The 27,862-nt window shown below is 34.6% G+C and overlaps 1 protein-coding gene and 1 long non-coding RNA gene across 3 annotated transcripts; one reads left to right on the plus strand and one right to left on the minus strand.

Moving 5' to 3' along the window:
• Window positions 1–1,790: 1,790 nt before the first annotated feature.
• Window positions 1,791–3,833, minus strand: LOC134244877 (uncharacterized). The gene is made up of 2 exons (XR_009987307.1): window positions 3,708–3,833; window positions 1,791–2,146 (listed from the first exon to the last, which is right to left on the minus strand). It is a non-coding gene; the product is annotated as an uncharacterized LOC134244877 (long non-coding RNA).
• Window positions 3,834–5,123: 1,290 nt separating this feature from the next.
• LOC134244906 (LIM domain-containing protein jub-like) lies at window positions 5,124–27,862 on the plus strand. Of its 2 annotated transcripts, XM_062727140.1 has the most exons (9): window positions 5,124–6,710; window positions 12,268–12,369; window positions 18,039–18,106; window positions 19,649–19,711; window positions 20,251–20,381; window positions 23,339–23,390; window positions 24,689–24,757; window positions 24,974–25,014; window positions 26,086–26,214. In XM_062727140.1, exons 1-8 carry the CDS (start codon window positions 5,522–5,524, stop codon window positions 24,986–24,988), a joined length of 1,689 nt encoding a protein of 562 aa, XP_062583124.1. In that variant the 5' UTR covers window positions 5,124–5,521; the 3' UTR covers window positions 24,989–25,014; window positions 26,086–26,214. The 2 variants fall into 2 exon arrangements, with proteins under 2 accessions (XP_062583124.1, XP_062583123.1); XM_062727139.1 differs by lacking the exon at window positions 24,974–25,014 and having other exon boundaries at window positions 26,086–27,862.

Below are 27,862 nucleotides of genomic sequence, written 5' to 3' on the forward strand. Positions count from 1 at the left end.
AAAAACGGCTCCACGAGTTGTAATGCATTTTTGCTTCAAAATATGGGAATCATCACTTACGACAATTACGTTAATTAATCAGACTTACAGAATAAAGAATGTAAATAAGAGACGTACATCTTAATAGATGGTTTCAGCAATTTTGGGCGGTTGATTGGCCACTGAATGATCAGCAGAGGAAAAGAAGACCGAAAGATAGGAAATCGGGCAGAAACTTTCAATGGTGTCTGACATTGTAAAAATAAACAAAAACAAACAAACGTATAGAGTGACATGTGAATTTTTAAGTTTCTCTTATGCTACTGTTCAAAAAAATTTTACAGTGGGCTTAATTTTAATTATGAAAAGAGTGAGTGTATAATAGTACCAAGAATTCTTAAAGAAAGTGGCATTGGTAAAAGTGTTTGCGAATCACAAATATTTTTAATAAAACGGAAGGGAAACGCTTAAAAGTATGACGGTGCGTATCCGTCATATGACGTTTTATTTAGGTGCGGCGACTACCATAAACGCTCATTGTTTAAAATCCGATATTTTGTAAAGTATGCATCATATTCCTTTGAATTTTTCAGGTCTGATTTGAAATAAAGAAAGCTTTTATCATGTTTAATTTTGTTATTTTACGTCGATTTATAGCAATATTATCAAAGTTGTGACATTACTTTTGGATCAACCCTCGTACCTTCATACGGAGTTTATACAATACGCAAGAGCATGCTCTAATTAATTAATTAGGTTAATTATTGACAAATAAGATGATGAAACAAGAATTTCAGCAGTCTCGTTTAAAGTCATCATTTCGTAAGTTCTATGGTCGATACAATGACCTTGTCAGTAAATACAATTTATCATTGGGTCAAATGCTGACTGACGCTTTTCATGCAAATTTTCAGTCCATTATTTATACACTGAATCGACGACGGATTTTTTTTCGTTATTTCCCGATGGTGACAAAGAGCACACGGTGGATGTGACCGGTTGCAGGGATGCTCACTCCTCCATGGCACCCTATCCCACCTCCGATGTTTTGGAGGTCCCTGTTTGCCCTGCTCCTATTCTGTATTGTTTTATGGAGTTTTGATCTTGAATACTGTTCGGTATCTCCATGTGTTTCATCTATATTGACATAAAGAAGAGAAAATAGGGATGGATAGGCCACACTTTACCTCGACCCAATTTTTGCGATGGTGTATTCAGATTTTTAATTAGATGGAAAATATTGCCAGAAAAATAATCATTCATTACATACTCGTGTGGGATAGTGAAATTCCACCTCGGGGACAAGATTCACGGTGGAATTTCACTATCCCACACTGGCAGTAATGAATGATTTTATTAAGGTCACCCGAGTGACTCGGGTGACCTAAAAATAAGTAACGTCAGATGCCTGTGATTTCCATCTTTCAGTTATTCTATACGTAAAAACATGCATGCTCTACGTATGAACAACTTCTTAGACGAGGTAATTTATTGACAAACAAGTTGATGAAACAAATACAATATATCCCATGTGGCGTTTTTCATACTAATTGATAGGCCATCATTTACACACTGAATCATCGACGGATTTTCCCGTTATTTCCTGATCATGGTCAATAGGGGGTGTTCATTCTTCCAAGGCATTTGATCCCGCCTCTGGATGCTTTAGATGTCCGTGCTTGATTCGCTATTGTTGGACTTTTGAGCTTTCAATTGAATATATTCTTCGTTATCTCCAAATAATTTATGATTCGTTGAAAAATTAACAGTATTTCATAAGTATTTTCCATACATACAAAAATACGTACCAAAAAGCTGTGTAATATTTATTGATCCTATAGAATTAAGTTTTACATAAGAGCTGAGGTGTTGGTTGTTATTTCTGTCAGTGGTGTATCAGCGCTCATTGTCCGGGTGCCTGGTTTCTGTGGGCGGTGGGTCAGTCGTAACCCTCGCGATCTTCCCTACACTCAAGGTAACAGCGCTCGTTCCTCCGTTCACAGAAGTCATTGCAGTAGTAGTTCTGGGCCGAACTCGGCTGATGACGACACCGGAAGCTACAGAAACGCATAATATAGTCACAAGAGTAGCAAGGGATGTTCTTGAATCTAGCTTCGTTCTCAATCACTGTTGCCAACAACAACACACTGGCGAAGGTAATAAATTTCTGAAAATGACATATTTTTAATGTTATCAAATAAACTACGTTGATGTTTATCATCTTGAAACCTTGCAAGCTTTTCTTCATTAACACTCAAGGGTGTTCGAAATGTAAGCGTATTATCGATTTTACTACTGCGCCATACGTGGTTTTTGATATTGTCCTTTCAGAAAGAATTTATCGTATAAACTCTGCAATATATCAAGCTGCAGAAATGTAGCGTTTTATTTCTAAATATTTTAAGTTTTAGACTATAACATATAAAAATTAAAACGCCACGGTTCTGAAGCTACAGCATGACTGGATAGTATGTTTAAAAATTCTATTATAAAGAAGGACGATGGAGAATATTAAGACTCCTTTTTGGTCCTTGATTTTCGGAGCAAGCTTGCCTATCTATATACTGTTTCACGTACCAGTTATTTTGTATTTCTTGTACTTCTGCCAGTAGTATCCAGAAAAAAAGCTCTAAGTCTGGTAAAAAATATTTGGTTTGTTGAAGTGTTCAGTTTAATTTTATTCGATTTCATAGAATTCAATTTACTTCATTTTAAAATCAACATGTTTGTACCCGCGGAGCATGCTTAACGACAATATAACGTCAAAAACATAGCGTCAAGAATTTCTTAAAAATACTATCCAGGCTATACATTTCAACAGTTTAGTTTAATAAATACTTAGTAAAAAGCTTTTTCTAGCACTTGAAATTCTTTTTTTCTAACAATTGTTCTCGTTATATAATTTCCTTCGTCAATGTTTTCTTTCTTTTAGCACTTAGATGCTTTCACAAAATCAGCAACTCGGAAGCGCCTAGATGTCTTTCCATGACGTTCCAAATTTTTAAAGTTTTTGATAACATTTTATCAGATAAACCTTTTCTTCACAGATTGTCCTCGTCCGATACAGAGCCTCTGTCTCTCAAATACCGTCTGTACCATTTATAAACACATACACGACTTAATTGTAACATAATTTTTGATTCCTTTTACATTTTAGATTTTATTCAGGATTTTTCCCGAGTATGACACAAAATTGCATCGTTATCTGCTGCTCTGTGACGTTAACAACGTCATCGGTTTTGTCGCTCTCAATGAGGACTACCTAACTTCCCAAGTTGATTTCTTTTCAACGAATGAAGATATTAAGCCATAATTTGGAATACGAATCAATGGAACAGTTCTTAATTTAAAAAGTTTAGGATTTTTTTTTCGTTTTTGTTCCATTTTACAGAGAATATGACCACAGACATTGTCATATTTATTTCATGTGTTGTTTGTAAATTACTAAATTTTGACCTGCTCCGCGATCCGATTTTTGCAGATTTTATTCTGGATAGTTTTGAAATAAATCATGATAATTTAATTTTTTTTAATACGAATAATCTGGATTTATTGTTAAAACATTTCTACCAAATTTGGTTAGTACATGACGTTAAATAAAAAAGATATGACAGGTGTCCACGAACTTTTCGAACAACCCTCGTGGTTACACTTTTTATTTATTACGCATGAAAAACATTTGAATAAACAATATTTGAAGTAAATAAAAATATTCAAAAATGTCTTACCATAGTAGTTTCTGCTTCCTGAAATCTAGAAAATCCAGTCGTAACTTCAGCTAGATATCGAGTCGGTAACGCGTAGAAGATGCGGTTAATTTAACTCACCTCGTAAAAACTAAGTTTGCTTCTTTTTGGTGTCTGGTGAGGTGATTTCAAAAGAAAATCTGAGAGAGAGAGAGAGAGAGAGAGAGAGAGAGAGAGAGAGAGAGATGTAAATTTTGAATTAACCGGGAGGCATGCAGTTAATATAAAATTTACTTGACAACATGACTTCAGTTCGAGTTGCTTTAAATGGTATTGTTTGTGCAGTGAAAAATACAGTTATAAATTCGAAGATCTACCAAAGTAAATAATAAATATAGGCCATTGCACGTAAGCTCTTTGATAATGTTCCAACGAAGTAACAGTTTTTTTTTATATATATATTCAAGGACAGAAGGTACTATTATATATAATAGTATACATGTGTATGTCATTCAGCAATTAAATTTTATGCGCGTATTTGATTTTTCGAATTGCTGAATTCAAAAGCTCATTTTTGTACACTTATAGGTATAACATCTCTAAAAATTACAAAATATGATGACTATTTAAGGTATACCCGGTATGTAAATTTGTAAACTTGTATGAGAACCCCCCCCTTCACAATGTTAAGTAAAGATTCTTTAAAGACGATAAAAAGTCGGATATATTTTTTTTTTATATTTGTATGAACATTTAAGACAAACTTGTGGTTTATTTAATCTTATTTGGTAACACTGAGCATAGGGTTTATAATTTGACAATTGAGGCAATCTAAACCACTGATTTTAGAATTTGTAGGTTGCTGTGCTTGTCTCTCCCTTGTGCATTAATATTGCCATCTGTACAAGTTTATAAACCATTTAAAAAATATCTATATAATACCAGTACACACACTCGCCAGTATTGTATACTTGACTTTGTTTTGATTTTGGGGAAGTGTGGTTGGGGAGGGGCTCTGGTTCACTTAGATTTTTCGGAATGCATTCCTGACCCCCCCTTTTTTTTTAAGTTAAAACCTCAAATCATCTTTTGATTTTGAATTGCAATTCAACTTGCTAGTTATTAAATAAATCAAAATTTTAGAGGGAAACCGAAACAGATATAAAGCAGTAAACATTGCGAATGGGCAAGACAGTAGTCTTGCTGGATATTGGATCCGCGCACCAGCCTTGTCAATATATTGAATCAATATCCGGCGAATTACGATGTTTCTGTTCTGCTACAAACCACATAGTTCTTATGAGTCACGATATAATTAAAATTGATCGTAGGTATTATTTAAAATGTTTAAAAATTTAAAATGCACATTTAGAATGATTTTTGCGTACGATCTGTGTTAAAAGACCACGTACTGTCATGGTCTCATCTGAACAATGAAATCCCTACGCGCAACCCGCCATTGCAAACACAACAGAAAACAACGGTGATGCGATGGTTGAGTGAACGTATTTCGTGAATTCAAGGATTCATTGTGATTCTTTAAATATGTCGTTTATTAAGTGACCATGATTTCCACATGTTTAAGCTCTACAAATGTGATAGAGTATATGTCTTTAAGCCAAAATTCTGTTTACCTGAAAAATTCAGTAAAACAAGTGGAATTTTTATCCCGTTACTCGGGGGAAAATTGAGGTAACATAAGATTCTAACACACTGATAGAAAGAAACCCTAAGAGGAAAAGTTGTACGTGTTTCGTGTGAGTTGTATGTCTCCAAGAAAAGGCATAAACTTAGGCGGACAACAGGAGTCGTCGAAAACGTAACGGATTCGGAATTTCTGCACTTTGGGATATAACATGAGTGAAAATCGGAACATCATGATAGGACGGACCTCTTATCCTGCTCCTGGAGGTTCTATGTTAAACCAGTCAATATCACATGTCCAAATGTCTCATCAGATAGGGAACTCCCAGATGATAATGGGAGGCAGCAGCATGTACTCGGGCATGCTTGTCAAGCCTGGATCAAATTACTCTAGTCCTCGTTCAAGTGTGGGCAGTGGGGGAGATTCCAAGGGTTCAAGTCCCAGAACAAGTCTTACAAACCCGCCACCTCCCCCTCCTTATGACCAGAGGTTTGGCAGTCCTCGTTCAAGCATGGCGAGTCCGAGGTCAAGTATATCTGGTACATCATATGAATCCAAACTGTCTAGTCCCAGAACAAGTCTAGTGGGTGTGTCAGGTGTAATGCTGGACAAATTTCCACCAAGTCCCAGAAACAGTATGGTTCTAGACAACTATGGACAATATCATTCAAATGTCAGTTTGGGACCTACAAAAAATTTCTATCTATTGAATGACAGTCGCTTTAATGAACCTGCTCCACATGCACCCCCTGCATACTCAGATCCGAGACTGAGAATGCATGTTACCCCAGTAAGTGTGTCTCAAATGAATAATCAAAATCTCAATGGATCTCAGTTTCACAAGCAGATGAATGGTAAATTGAATTCAATGTCTGGAAGCCTGAACAGCTTACCTGGGTCTCAGGGAGCACCTCCAGCTATCCCTGCCAGAATCCCTCTCAATCAGACACCTAGTAGCAATAAAAACTTTGAAATGGAGTTAGCCGTGTTAACACAGCAATTAGAAGACAGCATGAAAATGGCTGGATCTCAGAACTTTCCAGCGGATCAGACTGTTCACAAACCACCCCCTCCCCCTTATCATGGTCCCCATAAAACTGAACCTGTCCCTAGTTTACCACCCAGAAATCCACGATACACGACGGCGAGTCCTAACCTTATCCAGACCTGCCAGCATCACCAGCAGCCTCTGACGTCCACTGCTGGATTTGTCACCTCCACTGTCCCCGCCCCGGGGAAAAATCCCCCCTCCGTGGCCGTCAGGCCCCAGGCACAGATGCCATTCCATATCACAACACATCCCGGAAAATCTGTCGCCGACAGCATCGAACAAAAAGTGGCGGCTCTCACCCAACAGCTAGAGGATGACATGGAAAAATCTCCGCAAGGAGAATATTTTGGTAAGGCTACCACTAGTGTATTAGTAAACACTAAGTGTAGATATATTTATGGTTTACTCACCAATCAAAGGCCCACATAAGGGGCATTTATACCATTTTAACTAAATGATCAATTAATAAACATTGAGATACTTAGTATACTTAGTGATATCATTTCACAGTGGTATGAAATTGAATTGAAAAGTATTAAGCCATATTGTCATGATTGTGGAGGTTTGTGTTTGACATATTATCAGATTTACACAGCAGGCATTTAATTGTTCACATTTTATGAAATACAGTGTAAACCTGCACTTTTGTCTTCGACATTTTATTGCAAAAAGTGAAGTAAATAATCAAATTTGACATAGATATTAAAACCCTGCATTTACCTATCAATCACTGATCTATTGATGATTGATGAGTAATGAAGGGTGGGTAGTGGCAGACAAACCTTGCAGGCATCAGACCATTGATAGATTTTCTGCAACAGTCTTGTGTTTATTGATTCTTTGACCTGGCATATTAATTGTCAGGTATTCTAGGAATGCTGCTTTAATCCCCGGTTTGATGTTAATTTGCCAGGCATCAATAAGAGCTTTATTTATGGAGAGCATCAGCTGCTCTCTGCCTTCACACAAAGGATTAGCTGCCTGCAGTGTGTGTTATGTTGAAGGTGTTTACATCACAGGTTTTATCCAGCATGCCCCACACACACACACATGAACAGCATAACGAAATGAATTTTATAGGTTTTATTATTATATCATAAAACTGATCAGGAGGTTAGTTATAGTTTTGTATAGATCACGACAGTTTTATCCCAGTCGAGTCTAGTCCTTTGTTAGGACTCTCGGGATTTATTAGCTATAGAATAACAAATTTCGATTATCCGTAACAGAAATATAAACAGGAAAGTCTGTGCTTTTGTATAAAAATGTGCAGCCCAGAGGGATTCATGTATTTTAAATGTTTTTTAAAAGCAGTTTTCCTAATGGATTAAAATACTTTGACAATCTTTGAATTTCTTTTGAGAATTGATAAGTTTTTAAAAGTTTAAAGACTTAAAAGTTTTTGTTTGGAAATCCAGAGATATATTTGTCTGAACATGTGCAGATATTTCTCTGTCTTTTCTTGCGGTGTTTACAAAGTTACCCGGTATCCCTGTGTAGGCCGCCGCTTGATCTCTATTTCTCTCACTCTGTACCTCCCCCACCCCATTAAAATTTACACTTCATCTCATTGCAAAGCATCTGAAATTTGAAAACAGAAATAATTTTTTTTTCATTTAAATGTACATAAGAGTTAACAACTGAAAACATTTGGACATTAAAAAAGAGTATGAGAGGAGAAAATCATTTTTTGGGGGGGGGAACTTTGTCATCAACTCTCTGCACCTTAGGAGGGGAAGACTAGTAGGTCCATTTTTTACACGTCTTTATTTGTTTGCTACCCGTTCACCTTGCACTTTGATTTTTGAGAACCCCTTTTCTGGATTTCTTTGTCAACCTTTCATCTTGTGCTCTGATATTCTGAGGCCCTTGATTTCTTTGCTACCCATTCACGGCTCTCTTTGAGATTCACTGTGGTCAGGAGGTCAGCTGTGAAGGGTTTGACTTCCCAGCAGGTTACTGCTGCCCATCAGAGAGATTGGTCAGGCCTGACCAAGTCTGTACACCTGACAACCGCGGAGAATCCTAGTCCAGTCCGTATAAGGAGGAGTTCTCCACAGGAAATGGCTACTTAATGTTTTCATCTTTTTACATACTCTTCATTTAATGTCCCTAATGTCATGGTGTCTTGTTAAGATGAATAACAAGGAAGGAATACATGTAGTTAACATTCACCTAGTAAGGGCAAATGTAGTTGTATTAAATGTATTATGTACGTATTATCTTGGCCATCATTATTGACTGTGAAATAATTGTTGGATGAAATTTATAAAGTCTGTAAGAAAGCAAGCACAAAACATTAACTGTGCTAGAATTTGTACCTTTGGTGGTGTGTGATTTGACTTTATTTGTTATGAATTTTGTAACTGTTGACCAAACACATTGTACCATAAAAGACACAAATAAACACTCCCATATGGTACTTATGTTTCAGGTCAAATTCAGTGCAAATAATGAGGTATTTAAAGAGTAAATGTTAAAGAAATATATCCTTTAGCAGAGATTGCAGTTTAAATAGAACTTGAAGCCTTACATCAAACTTAAAGTTCAGAGGTAAAATAAACCCAAGGATGACAGACATAGTTGTGGCTTGCTGGATTCTTTTTGTTCAGAGTTTACTCATGTACAAGGCAATCTTTAGTCTGCTAGCTGATGACAGGAATTTTAAATTGACACCAGATTAGTCTCAAAAAACCAAAATCTGATGACCTCACCAAAACGTTTAAAGCTGAGAATTCCACTTGATGTGGTTTACAGACATGACACATCCCGTTGTAGTTTATGTATCATATTAAGGTAACCAGGTATATATCTGGTCAGATTTAACTAAATATTTGTAAAAGCCGGGCTTTGAGACCTTAGTAGACCTGTAGTTGTAATGACAGACTCCTGGTGTATATAGATCACTGGATTAAGACATCGCGTCAGGTGCTTTGTTGTAACTGAGCCTATGATACACTGTATTTTATGACTCACTTCAGATAGAGTGCTTTCTTGTCACAGAGACACAGGAATTCCTCATGTTCAAGGAGATTAAAAGTGAAATGTTTAAAAGCAGTGATTAAACCAAATTATCATTAAAAATGTTGAAATACTGTTATCGGGTAAAACTGCCAGGTCAATATTTCCTTATTCTTTACAATAATTCATGTACTCCACCTAATATCAAATTATTCTCCACACAGTATATCATTTTGATTTTCACCTTCTACCACCTCATAGATATTAACATGATTAGAAATCAATAATTTACTCTTTTAGTTATTTTGTGTGTCTTCAGCATGGTCTATTTGAATCTCTTTCAGTTTAGAGGTAGCAGTCTCATTGTGTCAGAAGTTGGCATAGTTGAGTGTCAAAGTCAAAGGTCTGTCTTAACTGCTGGTAATTGATACTTTTCCCTTAGGAAAAATAAAATGAAAACTCAGTTTTAGTTATGGAAAAGGGAGAGGGAGGGGGAGGGGGGATGCCCTTGGACCAATATTTATGTAATATAATGTCGAGCAGTTTCCCATTCCCACTTTACCTGCTAGTTAATAACCCTGTACAATAAGTAGATCAGTGGGCAATGGGTACATTTTAGTTTGCCTTGACAATATTCGAGTTTTTGATCATAGTGATTTTCTATTGTCACAATGCAGTGTAATAAACACAAATGTCATTAAATGTTCACATACAAACTTGGCTTTCAAATCTTTATACAATTGAATCTCAAGGATTCCTACACTAGTCAAGGTTCTGTCAAGTATACACTGCAGTGAGATAGGTACTCATAAGATAGACATTACAGACAGGTATTTGACTTATATAATCAATGGATTGATAAGACACTTGAATTTGACACATTTCCTGCATACATTGAAGATAACTGCAGATAAATACACATATAAAGTAGTTTACTTGTGATAAAAAAAGATATTTGTGTGTATACTTAACATACCTTAGATTTGACTCTAAGCAATACACTCATAATACATTGTCAGATACATGTATGTTTTTAAATGAGGTATATATGGGAACTTAGTGCTCATGGTTACATAATTATTTGTCTAAAGGTCTAAGGTCACCTGTTGTATATTGGTTACACCCTGAGGCTCATGTTTTTCTCCATGCTTAACTATTAACTTTTTTTTCACACCAAAACCTCTGTACATATAGAGTGTGTTTAGGGTAATTTAATACATGTAGTTCACATTGAGAATTATTCAACTTTAAGATGTTGATGCCCTCTCTCAGTCCCAAAACCTTCACAATCAGAAACTGATATTTGTCAAGTTTACAATTTATTTAAAAGTCGAGGGGAATGAAAATCACTTCAATATAAGTGTCAATTCATTATAAGCGTGTTCTCTATAAGCTTGTGTTTCACTGTAAAAAAGGTACCATTTTTTCAGTTAATAAGAAAGGTGTAAATTTCCAGTAATTTTCATAGCAAAATATTAATTAAAAAATAAAAGTCCATGAAACTTATGTGTGTTATTTAAAAAAAAAACCCAAACAAAACACACTTGAAAATGAAAGTGAAACTGTACCACTACTTTATTAGTTGCCAAACCAGTTATTTAATGGTTGAATGGTTTTCATTCCATTAAAGTTGATTTTTTAGCCCTCTGAACAGATAACATTTAAATAAAAATGTATACAATTTATGAGTTCAGAGTATACTATGCATTGTTTATCATGTCTTTATCTGACGAAATTAAAACATTTTTTTGGTTTCAAAAAAAAGACATTTCACTTATATATTAGTAAGCTGCACGTAGAAACATACCCATGCACGCTTCGGCATGATCAGTCTCGCGCTGTATTGGTAAGCAACTTTGTCCATGTGATCGAGGAAATTCGGGACAATGTGACCAGCGACTGTCACTCAGAAAGACAGATAACTGCAATAGCAACACTCAAAGATAGTAATGACAAAGCTAATGTACTTTCATAAATAGCCTACGTACCCGTGTTTGATCTGTATTCAAAACCAGAGTTAAACAGATGACAAAATGCTAGAAAAGCAAAATTTGAGGATTTTTTAAATCAATAACCAATAAATGAATATTGGTTATCCAACTTTTCCCAAAAGGATGGTAATTTTCCCAATTTGAACGGCCCCGGCCCCAGTCCCAAAAAGTGGTGTGAGAGGCCTGATTTAAAAGTCGAGGGGAATGAAAATCACTTCTCTGTAAGCTTCAATTCATTATAAGCATGTTCTCTATAAGCGTGTTTCACTGTATAAGCTTTTTAGTCTCATTTTGGGATAATCAGTTAATAAATCCAGTATGTGTATGTATTGTATGTCAGTGCTTACTGATATCTATGATTTGTACATCAATGACTAACTGATATGTATATGTATCTTAGGTCAGTAATTAAGTGGTATGTGTGTTATTTAGTGCAGTAATTAACTGATATGTATGTTTTTAAGGTCAGTTATTAATAGATATGTGTATGTATTGTATGTCAGTATTTACTGATGTGTTTATTTTGTAGGACAGTATTTAATTGATTTTGTATGTTTTTGTAGGTTAGTAATTAAATGATATGTGTATGTACTGTAAGTCAGCAACTTACTAATGTGTGTGTTTTGGAGGTCAGTTATTATTTGATATGTATGTTTTTGTTGGTCAGTTATTAACTGATATGTGTATGTTATGTGGGTCAGTAGTTAACTGTTATGTGTATGTTTTGTAGGCCAGTGCTAACAGATATGTTTGTATTGAAGGTCATCACTAACTGATATGTATGTTTTATAGGTCAGTAATTAACATGTGTGGGTATGTTTTGTAGGTCAGTACTTACTGTAAAAAAAATGTTTTGTTAGTCAGTAATTAGCAGGTATGTGTAGGTTTTAGGTCAGTATTTACTGATGTATGTTTTGTAAGTCAGTAATTAACCTGTCTGTGTATGTTTTGTAGGTCAGTGCTTTACCTGTGGGGAGAGGGTGTCTGGTGCTACAGAAGCGTGTCAAGCTATGGGCAATCTCTATCACACCAAGTGTTTTGTCTGCTGCTCCTGTGGTAAGTGGTACATGTATTACTAAACACTGGGCTCTCAGCTGACTTACATTCCAGTAAGTACTGCCTATCTGAATACTGGACCTAGCTCATGCCAAGTAACATCTCTGCTTCTTTGATGTTAGTCATTAAAGTCAGTGTCAGTCTGTGGTTTTCTAGACACTGCTTCTACTGAGGGATTTTTTAAGGATACACAGGTCTGGTGAACCACTATGTGTATCAGTGTACAGTGTAGTTCATACCCACCTCATGGAGGTCAAGACAGAAATGTTTGTGATGCAGGGAGTAATCCAAGTTCTCTTTGGTTAATACAACAGATCTATCACAGTCACATGGTGATAAATACAGACAATTGTATGATCAAATGTAATATTATAGATAAAATCCTGCATCATTTTAATGCAAAACTACCATTCATTTAATGTAAAATTTTCTGGTTTGCTGCAAAGTGTTCAGGTGGGTCTTGGTGTCAGTATTATATATATTCAGTGGACAATTTATTTCAATATTTTACATATAAGTATTCTTCCAAAAAATTTGAGCATGCAATGGAATGCAGAATTCCAGTTGACAGGCAGGTAACATAAAAAGGGAACATTTAAACAGCCTGAATAGAACTTGAAAGACATTATATTTGATAAAGTTGATTTTTTCTCAAAGTGCATGTCATAATAGAAAGAAATGAATGATAAATTACATATTTGGCTGAGAAGATATTTGAATTTAATGATCGCAGAGACCACAGTACACACGTGGGGGGAACAGTTTCATATGTACGGGAACAATATGCCAGATTTAAAATACCCCGCTTCATTATAAGAATGTTTGCTGTGTAGCAGGGGCTTAGGTTGGACTTGAGGTCCCTTTGTGTAGTCTTTTGACAGAAATATTTAATATGAAGTTTTCGCCTTTTGTGACAGGTGTCTGATATACAGAGCAAGGCCAATAGTGGAAAGCAAATTAAAAAAAATTAAAATACCTGTATAAAATATTCCAATAAAGAATATACGGTGAATTTAAAATAATAATAAATTTGGCATGCCAGGTATTGATGTTTTTAAAAATAGTTCGTAAAGATATTGGTTAGTTTGACTTTTTAACCAAGCAACTTTCAAATTTCTCATGATCTAATAGTATTGAATTGGTTAAAGTAAATTCTTTGTAAGCGTTTTCCTATAAGCATATTGTAGTATATTTTGAACTTATTTCAATCAAAAGGTGTAAAACTTTGCAACAGACCTATTACAGTTAAAAGAATAATTTGTCAACCAACAATACATGATCAATTTTAAATTCCCATTTAAAGCGGTTTTGAAGTTATTGATTACATATACACATGTATACAGTGACTTACATTTGTTAATCGGAGATGAGGATTATTTAGCGCGTGCCCCGTAATTATTATGTTATCTAGGTTAGAGCACCGAGTGATGGACAGAGAACCTGACCCTAAGTCTGTGTAGCTTGATGTGTTGACGTTTGCTTGACAACAGAACTACAGTTGGCTATGTATGGAATCCCTCCTAGTGTATTATCAAGCCAGTGTCCCTGCTCGGGTCTGATTGATCTAACTCAGTGATGACTGAAGAGAATCTCATATTACACAGCTTTGGTTTCATTGCAAATAAATAATTTTCTATTTATTATATAAATTTGGGAAGTTTTGAATTTTCAAATAAAGTTATTTAATTTATATTCTAAGTGTTTGACATGTATACAAATAAGAATATAATGATTCTCCTTAGAGTAACTAAATAGAATAAGCATTCAAAAGTGGAATTGTGCTTACCGGTAATACTATAAATCACTTTTTACGTGTCTTATGCTCAAGAACTTTATTTTCTAGTAATAACATGAGTATTCTTGTTAGCAAAAAATTTTATTCTTATGTCTATATTCTATAATTTAGAATTATATGCAACAAAAAACAGAGTTAACAGAATTTTATCTCACTTATAAATACTAAATAACTATCTTGCAAATAATAAGTTCGAGTAGCAAAATAAAGTGATCTTCGGGCCATTGGAATGTCTAGAGTAGTCTCACTACTTAAAAGATAGATAGTACATGTACCAGCTTCCTAAGGTCAGGAGACCAAGTAATTAGATACAGCTTAATGTTGAAGAGGAGAAATTGTTGTAAGCAGACAAACAGACAGACAGATGGACAAGACAGACTTCATGTACACAACTATACAGGAGACAGTTTACATGTAGTGGACTATTTGGTAAATTTAACCTGCAAGGTTCAAGAACCATTTTAACGGAATCAGTTGACATTAAGTTGAGAAGTAAATAAAAAGAGATAAATGTATACATCTGTTAAATGCCGTACTTCACAGCCAGATTGATTAATGTTAAAAAAAAAAAGAAGAAAAAATACTAAAAAAGATATAAATGTGATAATTATTTTAGATGGTGGTGTTTTGCTGTGCAGTCAGTTGTGGAGAAATTGTGGGGTTATACGAGCTCCGTCCTTTTTGTGGTCGACAAATTGTCTTCCTTCAAAAAAGTAGTCCCAGTTTGATTGGTGATTCAGTTTGGCTTCCTGTGTATGGTGGGGTGATAAACCCCGAATTTCTTTGTTCCCAACTGTTGCTTGGAATATTCAAATGAAGACCCAGGCATTCCACAATGCTATAGAATAAACAGCGCACTTTATCATGGCATAAAAGCAAACATCACACAACAGAACAGGTAGCTTTTTGCAGTGTACCCCAAAAATTCTTATTCTGTGACTCACACCAGAGCAAAAAATAATAAAGGAATGGGTTATTTATTGATAGTGGCACTTGGGATCAAATCTGTTCTGGAGGTACAATATCTTATCCCATAGGAACACAAAGGGAGAACGCTCGAGGCAGGTTCAATGTATGCATCATTGGCTGCCAGTTATTTTCACTGCAGAGTTAAGCTGGATTTAAAAGCAATTTACTGTAAATGCAACTTTATAGACTATTAAAACAAGTTTTCAAATAAATAACTGCATTTTAAAATTGATTTATACTAAAGATAAAAGTTTCAATTTCTGTCTCCATAAGCCATGACGAGAGTTAGCAAGGCACCTTTTAGTTGAGTTCATCCATGGGGATTGCACATTGATAAACAAATATGAGTTTTTTAAAAAAAAATAAATATCAAAGGACTTGATTAAAAGGAGAAAAAATGCTTGGCATTTGTCTTTGTATGATAGAACAATCAATCATGCTGATGACAAATTATATGTTAACCTCGTGAAATTTTCGGATTTTTCCTCAACTCGGCTCAAATGCTAGAAGTAAAGATAAAATATAAGTAGTGTGCACAGTTTAAATTCTCTCACCCATTTTGATTGTACAAACACAAGTTGATCATACACAAGAATACTTTCATGGAGCAGAAAACCTTGTTGTGTGTATACAAAGTTCCTCCATTCTCTGTTAGAAGTGGAGGACTGTGATTCACGCTGTAGTTATTCAGCAGTAAGGGGGGTGAGTGTAGTACCAGATCCGGTTCTAAGTACATCCTTGTGATCCTCTTTAGACCATTGTCTGTTGGTATTCTGTCAAACTTTTGGGAAATGCGGAGACGACAGGACATCCCTATCTGACTCCCTAAGTACGTCCTTGTACACCGTGTCTTCCCTACTTACCACAGAGTCATTGTCTTAAGTGTACTATCCTGTACTAAAGTGGTCAGCTCAGCCTTATCGTACGTCTGTACCTAATGGACAGTATCCTAAAACATAACTCAATTATAACCGAAGCTTAAATGTAAAACAGATAAAATGATTTGAATTGATGTTGATTGGGTGTATATAAGAGTTATCATTTGAAGCCTGGTGGTAATATCAAGTCCAAAGCTTGTAATGTCCTTGCAATGTCCTACACTAACTACAGTTTGTAAAAATTTGTAAAAAGGCAATTTTGAAAGTGATATCAACTTTTTGTCATTTAACACATTGTTCGAGCGTCATGCACATGCAAGGTGATCATGAAATGTTGTCTAAACCATTAACGAAACACATGATGATATTACAATTTTGTACTGAAATCTTAATTGATGAGAAACAAGAAAGATATATTTGATGTGGATTTATGTGCTTTAAATAACTTCATGATTTTAAAGTTCAAAATTTCTTTTAGTTTCAGCCAATCACTGCAAAGCGCACATGAAATGATTGCAATTTTGACCATGTCATCTTGTCCATACTACTACTATATTCATGCATTGTGGGCAAGAAATAGAAAAGTTCACTTTATCCATTATCTTGGTAAAGGTACGTGCGCGCTCTTACGCGCATGTACGTGCTTTCATGAAAATTATTATATATCAAGCTGTAGATCTTCATATTGTGTGACTAAGTTCAAAATTTCAAAGGATTATGGAAAAACAAGAAAGATATTAATATTGGCACTCCTATTTTAACATGTGATAATATGGTTATATTATGAGTATCAAAGCATTTAATCAAAAAATAGAAAAATTACGGCTGTATCTATTATTTTGGTCATTTCACGCGTTGCACGTGCGCGCTCTTGCAAGCACGTGCGCGCCGTTCGCAAATCTACATAACAATGACCCTAAAAAGGTTTCCGGACGTGTAGTTTACAAGATCAGAAAAGATTTTCCCAGGAAGAAGAAAAATAATAATAATAATAATAATACACAATATGTTCCCCAACTTCGTTTGGGGAACATAACTACAGTTTGCAAAAATTTGTAACAAGGCAATTTTGAAAGTGTTTTTTTGTCATGGGAGTCTCTGTGCAGTGCTAGTGAAACACAGATGATATTACATGTACTGAAATCTTAATAATTGATTTTATTACATGATTGAATAATTTCCATCTCTCTGATTGGCTGAGATCCAACTATGTTAGAAAAATACTACGTTGTATTGACCTGCACGTGATGTTCCAGGTCAATACAAGGATTTATTTCCTCTACATTGATCTAAAAATAGATTGGGAAATTCCAAATTGATACAAATTGTTTTGGAAAGCTATTTAAACGACTATGATTTGTTTTTTCATGTGAACAAAACATAAGCGAATTTATATATTTTAGGTGAGTGTGGTAAGAGGGGATGCAGGAAACCCCCTCCAACACTTAATTTTACTGAACAACAATTTTCTTTTTACTTTTTGGCAGTCAGTTTTCCTTGATAATACTCCTTCCTTTCAAAATCTATCCTATAAAAAAGACTCACATTATATATTTTTCATGGCAACGAAAATTGATAAAAAAACATTCCAAATTGATACGACTGGTAAGGTTTATTCACATTTTAATTGTGCTTCTCTCTTGTATTTGGCTAGGATTTAATAAAATGCAAACAAGCAATGAGCTGTATCATTTTATCAGTGAATCATGTAATAAAACAATTATTGCTGTTTTTTCAGTCAATACAAGGTCTTAGCCATCTTCGAAGTACATATTCACCTCGCCCTTCGGGCTTGGTGAATATTGAACAAAGCATTATTGACCGAAAAAAACAGCAATAATTGAGATATTTGATGTATTAAATAACCTGATTTTAAAGCTTTTAGTAAGAAAATTGAGCCCAACATGAAATGATTGAGGATCCCAAGTGTAATATTTCCTCTGCATCACTTTAAAAAGGTAATTACTGATTGTTAGGCTATAAGAGTAATATTGGCTCCTAGTTAACATGTGATTTGGTTATTGTAGGACGGACGCTGAGGGGGAAGGCCTTCTACAATGTCCACGGGAAGGTGTACTGTGAAGAGGACTATCTGGTAAGTCAGTTCTGTTACTCCACAAAGTACAAACCCCTCTGATTACATCCCTACGAGAAGTCAAAAGTATCTATATACATCGCGGTGCAAAGTCAAAAGTATCTCGCCATGACCATCTAACATGCATCTCATGTAGGGACCATAACAAACTGTTGTTCAGTCCAAGGTCTTCTTCTTCTGTTCTTGGAACAACGTATTAGAGAATTTATTCATTGTTTTAAATATTGAAATTGAACTATATTTTATTAACAAATGTCATCCATGGTCAAACTCGAGAACAAAGTTTTTTCTTTTTATATTGCAAATCTATTCCCCAAGAAGTACAATTTTTAAAATGAACTAGTTGAAGTCTCTGATGACTTTCATGGAGAGATTTAATTATTGGATGTTGAACGTGAAAATATTTTAAAAGTATTTAGAAAATGCACCCATGCTATGTGATTATCTGAATAGGGAGGTTATGTTGCGGAATTAATGGCAGGCGTTAGACAAATCTAACGTTGAAGGGTTTTAATTGTGATATTGACACCTCAGTCCTTCAAGACAAAGCGCATCAAAGGGTCGGTGGAAGACAAATCAAACACTCGAGTGACCCTGACAGCTTCACCTTTCAGGTGCAGCAGGCAGAAGATGGCTGTTTACATATCAACCATAACCTCTTTATAAAACGTGTCAAGGAACTGATTAGAATTCCCCAGTGTTAATTACTTAGTTATTTCCTATCTGAAGTCTTTCAGTATAGGTCTGTAATTGTGCCGATAACATATCTGACTTATCAGATACATCGTAGAACTGTAATCTCTTGTCTGAGATTTCTGTAATCCATTGCTCCACAAATCTCAAGCTACAAAAGGTTTAAAAGTACACCCTGGACATTAAATTTCACAAAGAGGGTTTTGAACTGGCTGATTGTGTCTATATGTGATGCTATCTTGTGTGTGGACCACAATGCTGCCATTGTTACCTAATGTCACCTATAAAGGTGATAACTTCATAGCAGTAGAGACAACAGCTTATAATTACACAGTCAGTGCTGATCCAGCTCAGCATTGTGATGGATTTACAGGGTCAAATTCCAGTAGTCCAAAAATTCTACTGCATTCCTACAATCAGCCCTTTTTAATTTGCTAAACATAGTTATCATCTGTGAAATAAGTGATGGATGCATTGAATTTTGTCAACATGATATTGCATAATTTTATCCATGTGGAGAATAAATTATCTAGGAAAATGGGGTTTCTTATTCATTCCTAAAGAGTACAATTAAATAAAAATTAGCTTTCAACATTACAGGAGATAAAAACATTCCATATAAAGATTTATAAGTGTGTATTTTTAAATAACTGATTTACAATTGAGCTCATGTGTAATTCAGAAGTAACCTCTTCAATCTTGTAAGAGTCCACTGAGCCAAAAGTTGGAACACTTTAGAATGTATATAAAGAAAGAAACATTTTACATTTGGTTAAAGAATTTCTTGTGATTATTATAAATAAAGTAACTCCATTAATCCTGAGTTGTATGAATGTCTATCTTTTTCAGTATTCTGGTTTCCAACAAACTGCGGAGAAGTGTTGTGTCTGTGGCCACTTGATCATGGAGATGGTGGGTGTTTAACTGTTTTACGTCTTATATAAAACTGTGCAGAAATTGATTCTCGTCGGCGATGTATTACCCTCTATCATGTTCAATAGCTGCCAAGATTCTCCAGGTGTTCTTAAAAAAAGCAAACATCGACAACTTCATGAAGAGTGGGGTCAAGATATAAGGAACGAGGATAACAAATTGTTCAATTTAGTAAATGTAAAACGGCATTTTTAATCACCTGAGCATATTTACTTTTCAGAAATAATCCCGGGCTACAGACTTGAGATATTTGTGATATTAATTGTGTTTGTATTTAGATTCAAAGCTTGACACCCCAGATCATAATAACTGCATTCATGCCGCCCAAAAAAGTCAAAATTACAAGGTTTCAAGAGCTGGACATTGTTGTGTTCTTGCTCCCTTTAATAAAAAACATTCTTAAAGCTTAGTTAAAACTTTCTTTGCACTTCAAAGAATTTTTCAAATCCAAATATAAAATATGTTAAATTTATAGTTTAATGAATTCTCTGATGATTTTATGTTTTTTTTTTATTTAGATATTACAAGCGATGGGGAAAGCCTATCACCCGGGCTGCTTCAGGTGTTGTGTGTGTAACGAATGTCTGGATGGAGTGCCATTTACCATCGATGTGGACAACAAAATCTACTGTATAGCTGACTATCACAGGTACATTCCAATGTATACACTAACTAGATCTATAGCTGACTATCACAGGTACATTCCAATATATACACTAACTAGATCTATAGCTGATTATCACAGGTACATTCCAATATATACACTAACTAGATCTATAGCTGATTATCACAGGTACATTCCAATATATACACTAACTAGATCTATAGCTGATTATCACAGGTAAATTCCAATCTATACACTAACTAAAACTAGATCTATAGCTGACTATCACAGGTACATTCCAATCTATACACTAAATAAAACTCAGTCCTACCAGAGAGGCTGAGTAGTATTGGGTGGGTCCTCAATCTTGCCAATAGATAGAAAAGATATAAACCAAATGTCTTGGAGGAAAGGAGGAAAGCTCTTCCCTGGTTTACATGATTTCTGCATACAATAACAAGAAACTAGTCACTGTAGATCTATATTTTGGAGAGTCATGGTTAATTATTCAGTGGTTGTACTTAGGTCTTACACATAAATTTTTAATATCATCTCGGTGATGATAGTTTAGTATTGACAGTAATTGTAAACTTTTTCTTAGTTTTTTGAATTTTGACAGTTGTTGTCTACGACTGACAGATGAATTTATATTGATAGTGGTTATTAACTGTCAACTCAGAAGTAAATTATGGGCCAAGGTCATCTTTTTGTTAACTCATTATACTCATAAAAAATAACGTGCACGATTATATTACATGCACCCGTATATCGGTTGAAATCTAGAGAATTTTCTCACAAACATTTGAGAAATCTCCTTTAGTTTTAATTAGTGCTTCAGTGTGGAATTTATAAAACAACTTTATATATACAAGGTATGATATGATTAAAGTCATTGTTGAAAGTACTATTTTTAAGACACATTAACATATATATTTTATTCATGCACAGAACAAGCTTGTTAAATGGTAATAAATGTAAAATAAAATAAGTTTATAGCCCAAACGATGATGTTTCAAACATTTGAAACATTCAAAACAAGTATTCCCACAGTTTGATTTGTTTTTCCTTCCACATGTGTATGCCATGTTTAAATGTTAGGATGTGTATGCAAGATGGCAAAGAACCTTGACATTGAAATAAACAACCAATCACAACGCGTGTTGTTTTGACTGTTTATAAATAAACACTGATGTCATCCGAGGAGAATAAGATTCTTGGCGAAGTTAACTCATTATACTCATAAAAAATAACAGAGTCTAGTTATTATATTAAATGATGCATACTATAAATACCTGATTTTCTGAGAGGATACAATTATACACAGGGGCAGACAGGTTAATGGGAAATAAGAGCAATCAATGATGAACAGGGCTAAGTGTCAATACATTTTGGGGCCATTTTTTCAAGCTCTCTGATTTATAAAAGATAATTGTAGGCTCTTTATGAATGATAAAAAAGTGTGAGAGACGGCAAGCTCCGCTAGGCCGGTCATTAAATTATCCGAGGCTGTGACTTGTAAAGATCAAGTCTATTACACCTGACACAGGTAAGGCTTTATACAGGTATGGCAGGTAGTCAGTATAACTCCACTGACAGTAGTATAAACAGAGATGTATGTTCCCTCTTAGTCATTTCTGCATGGGGAAACGAGATGACATCTCAGATCATATAGATACACACTGTATAGTCATACCACAGAGTAGTGTGATGTGTGCACTGATACAAGATATATTGTTAAAAAATAGGTGTGTCAAGAATTTTCCCTAAATTACATATAGCCTTGTGATAAATATACAGTGATTTGGGGTTGAAATAATTTTAGAAATTTATAGGATGATGAATATTTTTGGGAAGTAGAGAAGTCATGCGAGACTTTCAATCTGTTATTTTCTTATGTGATCTGTTATTTTTTATGTCGAAGTTGACCGAATTCAAATAAACTGACGCCAAGAGCTCTCAATTGCAATAATTCAGCAGTTTTTCATAAAGCGGCTAATGATCAGAGTAATTCTGAGTTGATGCTTGCTGTCGTGGCCCATTAGGTTAAGTACCACCTAACACACTGGCGACAATTCTAGGAGGCTTGTCTGGCATCATTTCATTGTACTTACTTGAAAAGTTTTAATTTGCTCATTTAAAGCCACGTCTTAAAAATTAACTGTTATTGTAATATTCAATTTATCCTGATAAAATTTTAATGCTTACTACATGATATAAAAATAAGAGGACCTGTACATGCATGCAATGAGATTACACACTAAAAATCAAATATTACTGCATATATCATGTCAAGTCAATCGGGTGGAATGTAGTTGAACGGAATTTTATTTTTTAGTTCCACTTAATTAGAGCTGTTTGAATGATGATTTTGTGGTTTGAAGAGACATGTTAATATTATACTTAATATGGAAACGTTGACCCTTTAGCCTTGACAGTCTTCTTCTAGTGTCAAAAATGTTATATTGTGGTTAGTAATAGGATCTCTGCGCTGTGACACAATCACTAAAAAAAACAGTGCTCAGGTAGATAAGAGCCCGTCATCAAAGAAATTTACGGTGATCATGAATTTGTCACTGCACAATTACCTATCAGATTACAAAACCGTGAAGAGAGTTTTATAGCAGAAATGCATGAGATACCATTAGTCATATACTGAGAAAGAGAACTTTTATCTTGACATCATTGAAACGAAATTAATGTTTTTAAATTTTTTGTTGTAATACTCAAGCAGTTAATATTAATTAAAAACAGATTTAGTGTCAAAAAGTGCTTCATTTAAAAACAAGAAGGGAAAAATTGGGGTATGTGTCTTCATAAACAGAGGGTTTAAAAAAAGTTGTTTGATGAAGACCAGATTTCCCTGTGTCTTTCATTTCCTGTGAGAGAGTGAGAATGGCATTCCACAGAAAAAGTAAAATGGCATGAAGCTTTTTTTATGATGAAGATATAGAGTTTCTCCTGTAACACGTGCTTGGAATTGAACGTGATTATTTATTTTTCAGAGTGTATGCTCCCAAGTGTGCCGCATGTGGCCAGGCAATCACCCCAGTAGAGGTAAGTCGGAGGATCTAAAATTCTGCAGGGTGGAATGGTGGGAAAATTAGAGAAATGGATAATGAATTACAACTGTACTGATATAATTGTTAAAAAAAATTACATTTAACAAATTAACTTGTAAGGATTGATAGGAAGAAAAAAGATTAAGGATTTGAAATGAGGAACTTCAGACAAGAAGTCCCATGATCCTTAAGCAATTGGTCACATGGTCTGTCACATGGAAATTAGAGAGACATTCATTTGAAATGAATGTTGAGTTAGTATTTATCCATTGCAGTTAACCTCCGTGGTACATTAACCTTGGCCCTGTAAAAAGGAAGTCTTTTTTTTGGTACTTGACTGAGGAATGCTGGGACTTCCCTTTCTCCTCATTGTCTACTTTCATTCATTCAGGTCTCTAACGAGACCCCGCCAATAAGACAATACACAACTAGGATACAAAACATGAGAGGAATGTCAGCATGTCCTGTCAAGATCTTGCTAAAAAGTGTTACATTAAACCATGTCAGATATAAGTATTCCATAATGTTCAGATGTGAAATAGTCTCCCAGTAACACTTAAAAGAATTCCTCTCATTGTTTGTGATTGATAAGCCAATCAAGCAGAAACGATTGATCTGAACAAAAACAAAATATTCAATATCTGTTGCGAGAGAAAATGTAAAGACAATTTCATACCACTGAGTTCAAAGAGATATTCTGACATTGTATCCTGTTCTCTTGACACATATATTTGAAAATTGTTTAGATAAAAAAAAGAAAAAAATCCCTTAAACAAAAACTTTTTGTTAAACTGAACAGGAAAGTTACAAAAGTAAAAAAAAAATACTTATCTCTGTTATCATCTAAATGTAAAAAAAAAAAAAAAATAGTGTAAAATTTAGAACAATAAATCTACCAGTCAAAATACTACATGTAATAGTTCTCAAAGAAATGAAAGACTTTTTTCTATGTAGTAGTAAATAAATAATTCATTGAGATGATTATCATTATAAATGTGAAAAAAATCATTTGCTGAAAGAATTCTTAAACCGGCATCTGTATTGTAAACCAAACACTGAAGTTTTCTAAAATAATGGGCTTAAATAATGTGGAAAATAATAATTTAAAAAAAAAGCAGTTATCACTTAAATGACTTCTTCAGTCTGTTCTTTCAAGCTATAGACTTGAATTGACTCTGACTTCACTTGTATAAAAAAATATGTTTTTGTACATCACATACTCTGTAATGTACCATTTACATTTTTCTCAGTGAATGTGTTATCTTCTAGCGTTTTTTATTTTGTATTTGACAGGGAACAGAGGAGACAGTCCGAGTTGTATCAATGGACAAAGACTTCCACGTGGACTGTTACCATTGTGAGGTAAACAAGACTGTCTGACTTACCTCCCTTTATCAAAGTAAATATTTGGTATTTAAGAGTCAAAGATACTTGTTGTCAACAAAACCAGTATTATTCTATACTATTACCCCAGCTTTTATTCAGTGCTTTCAGTATGCGGTACAATTATTTAAATTGGTGCATGAATACATTTAAATGTAGCAAATGGTTGCCATGGTGAAATTTTTTAAATTTTAGCAATCAGAGACATAGACATGGTAAAACAGAAACATTGAGGAGTAAGCATCTTCATTTTTAAGCTTTCAGTGAATTTATATTTGTTTTTGCATCATCATACTCGCTCCTTTTTTTTTTGGTTGGTTGCAGTGGTTTGACACATTTTTAATTTGTGATTAATGTAGTATATATGTAATTTCATTTTTAATTGTTGTGATTTTTCATAAAGGCATTTTAACTTTTCCATGTTTTTAATATTCCACAAAAAATAGAAACCTATGTTTCCTGCTGTATATTTCTTTGTTATAGTTTTTTTTCCCATAAAAAAATGGGGTGGGGGTGGGGGTTAGATTTTTTAACACATTGTTCATTGTTGTAAGTAGAGTACTGATGATGCATGTAGTGTAGACGAACACAGAACAGCATGGGCGGTTCCGCTTTTGACCAATCATCTTGGCTTTAAACTTTAACTTGTGTGACTAAAGCTCAACTTGCTGCAGAGAGAGAGAGAGAGAGAAAAAAAAAGCAAGTTTAAGGCTTACTTATACATGTAATTGAATTCCATTCTCATGAACAGTGTTCACACATTGAGAAACTGTTGCGTTAATCAAAAGATTATGGAAAATAACATCTCTTTACTAAATTTTTGCATTTGTAAGTGTGCAAGGAATAACAAAATGTTTTGCTTTTTAAGAAATTCATGATGCTTTAGAAAAATACTCATAAATATTACATCTGCTCCACAAAAAGTGATACGGGCAGGATGGAAATATTTTATAGCAGAAAGAAAAACATGCAAAAATGATAAATACATATTCTCTGTTAAAAAAACCTTTGTCAAACTTCAGCATGCCATCTGTGTGTTTGACCTGATTGGTTCTAAAATGGTTTGCATGTTAGGAAAATAAATTTTTAACACATACGAAATAGATAATAGTAGGCTATACAGAAAAGCTTGAATGGAAAAATGAAATACTGTCTTTTTACGTGGAGAAATTGGTTTGCTTTGGTGATAGTGAAATGTAGAGGGCACTTTGATGATGTATATTATAATTAGGACTTGATAGTTGCACAATTTAAAACAGAGCTCTGAGTTTTACATCTAACATATAAGTGGTTGTTTTTGTTGACAGGACTGCGGTCTACAGCTGACGGATGAAGCGGATAAGCGCTGTTATCCACTGGATAATCACCTGTTTTGTCACGGATGTCACATCACCAGACTTAAGAGTCAGTTCCCAGATGAGCACTTTTTCTATGACCCGGTGACCAAGAACATCCAGAATAGAGTCACCAAAGACGGCAAACAACGCAACAGCATAGCTGTCACACCCGCCTCTCTAGAGTCCTATCCCCAGAATGTACCCCCCTCCCGGGCCCCTCCCCTGTCTAAATCAGATTCCCCCTCTCCGGGCCCCGCCTCTCCCGCGATGATGAATGGAGGAGGGAATTATAATTATTCCAATCGATACGACGGAAGTTCCTACCATCCTCAACCTGGACCACAAGTCCCATCCACGAAGTCAGGGGCCACCCGGTACCAGGTCACAGATCTATAAATAGACTGGGAAAAGTCCTCAGTTTTATAAAGCATGATGTTAAATTGTAAGATGCATTGTCATGTTGAATTATAAGTGTCTAGTGGCTGGCTCACACTTTTTTTTTTAAATTTTCTAGTGTATGATGATGAATTATTTTTGTTTTTGTGTTTGTTTTAGTTAATTTTACAATTTTTATGATGTATGTCTCAATTAAACATCATACATTTATTGAGCAGCATTAAAATTACACTTGTTAGTGCTTGTCTGGTAAGAATCTTGTTGTCTCTCATCTCTGTAAAAATGTCAACATTCCAAAGAAAAGTATCGGCTAAAAATTCCACTTTGTACATATTTTCTTGTGTCCATTTTGAAACATCAAGATATTTTGGGAATTGAGAATCCATGAATTGAGAACATACTGGTTTCTGATATTATGTACACCTGTAGGTTCTTATTCTGTTTACTTGAGAAATCATTCAGTTAGAAATCCAATTGTTGTGTTGGACTCGGAGCACCAGCTTGGATTCAAATGTTTATTGGTCTAAGGGCAGACAACTGCAATTGATTGTTATTATCCATCAATTTTGAAGAAGTTGATATTTACAATAGGCAATAAATCCTTGATTACTTGTCGACTAAATGTGTTCAGTATTGCAATAGTCCTGAGGTAGGCAGATTGTAAATATATCTTCCAGTGTGTATGTATAAGTATTCCAGGGTACTAGATGACTTTATTTTGACTTGTATCTGCTGGTTTCACAGTTGTAAGAGGAACAATTTATTTTAATCACTGCTAGTCAATTGTCTTATCCATGACCTAATTCCTTTTTAACATTATTCACCAATTCATTGAAATAAAATCATGTATAAATTAACTTTTGAATCAAGATTAAGCCATGAACATGTATTTCATTACCCTGTTTTGTTCTTGTCAAATATATTTTTAAAAGCTGACATATTATTTATTTCATTGTATGATAAGTATAGTATTTAGCAAGGTTTTGTCCTGTCTCACATTTCCTGTTTTATTTTGTTACACATATTATCACCAATCCTTGATTTTGTCTTGAAACTGTTCATGTCAACGACAACTCTCGTTTGCCTTGTGCTTTTTTCCCGTTTCAGTACAGATGTGTAAAAAAAAATATGGAGTGTTTTTGAGGGCAATATCCATGTAAGAGAATCTCACCTACTGCCTATGGTAATTAAGAATATTGTTAAGTGTTGGTAGCATTTGAAAAATATACCGTACATTTTACAACAGTGTTCCAAGGTTTTGCTGAAATGCAGTTTATCAAACAATTGATCTTGTACCAAACATCATCATCCATGCAATATCTGGATCACAGAGAGGCATGTTGGGACTAGA

The sequence above is a fragment of the Saccostrea cucullata genome, unplaced genomic scaffold, assembly GCF_032062105.1.
Source record: "Saccostrea cucullata isolate Sc308-1 unplaced genomic scaffold, CSIRO_AGI_Scuc_v1 ctg365, whole genome shotgun sequence".
Taxonomy (NCBI): Eukaryota; Metazoa; Mollusca; class Bivalvia; order Ostreida; family Ostreidae; genus Saccostrea; species Saccostrea cuccullata.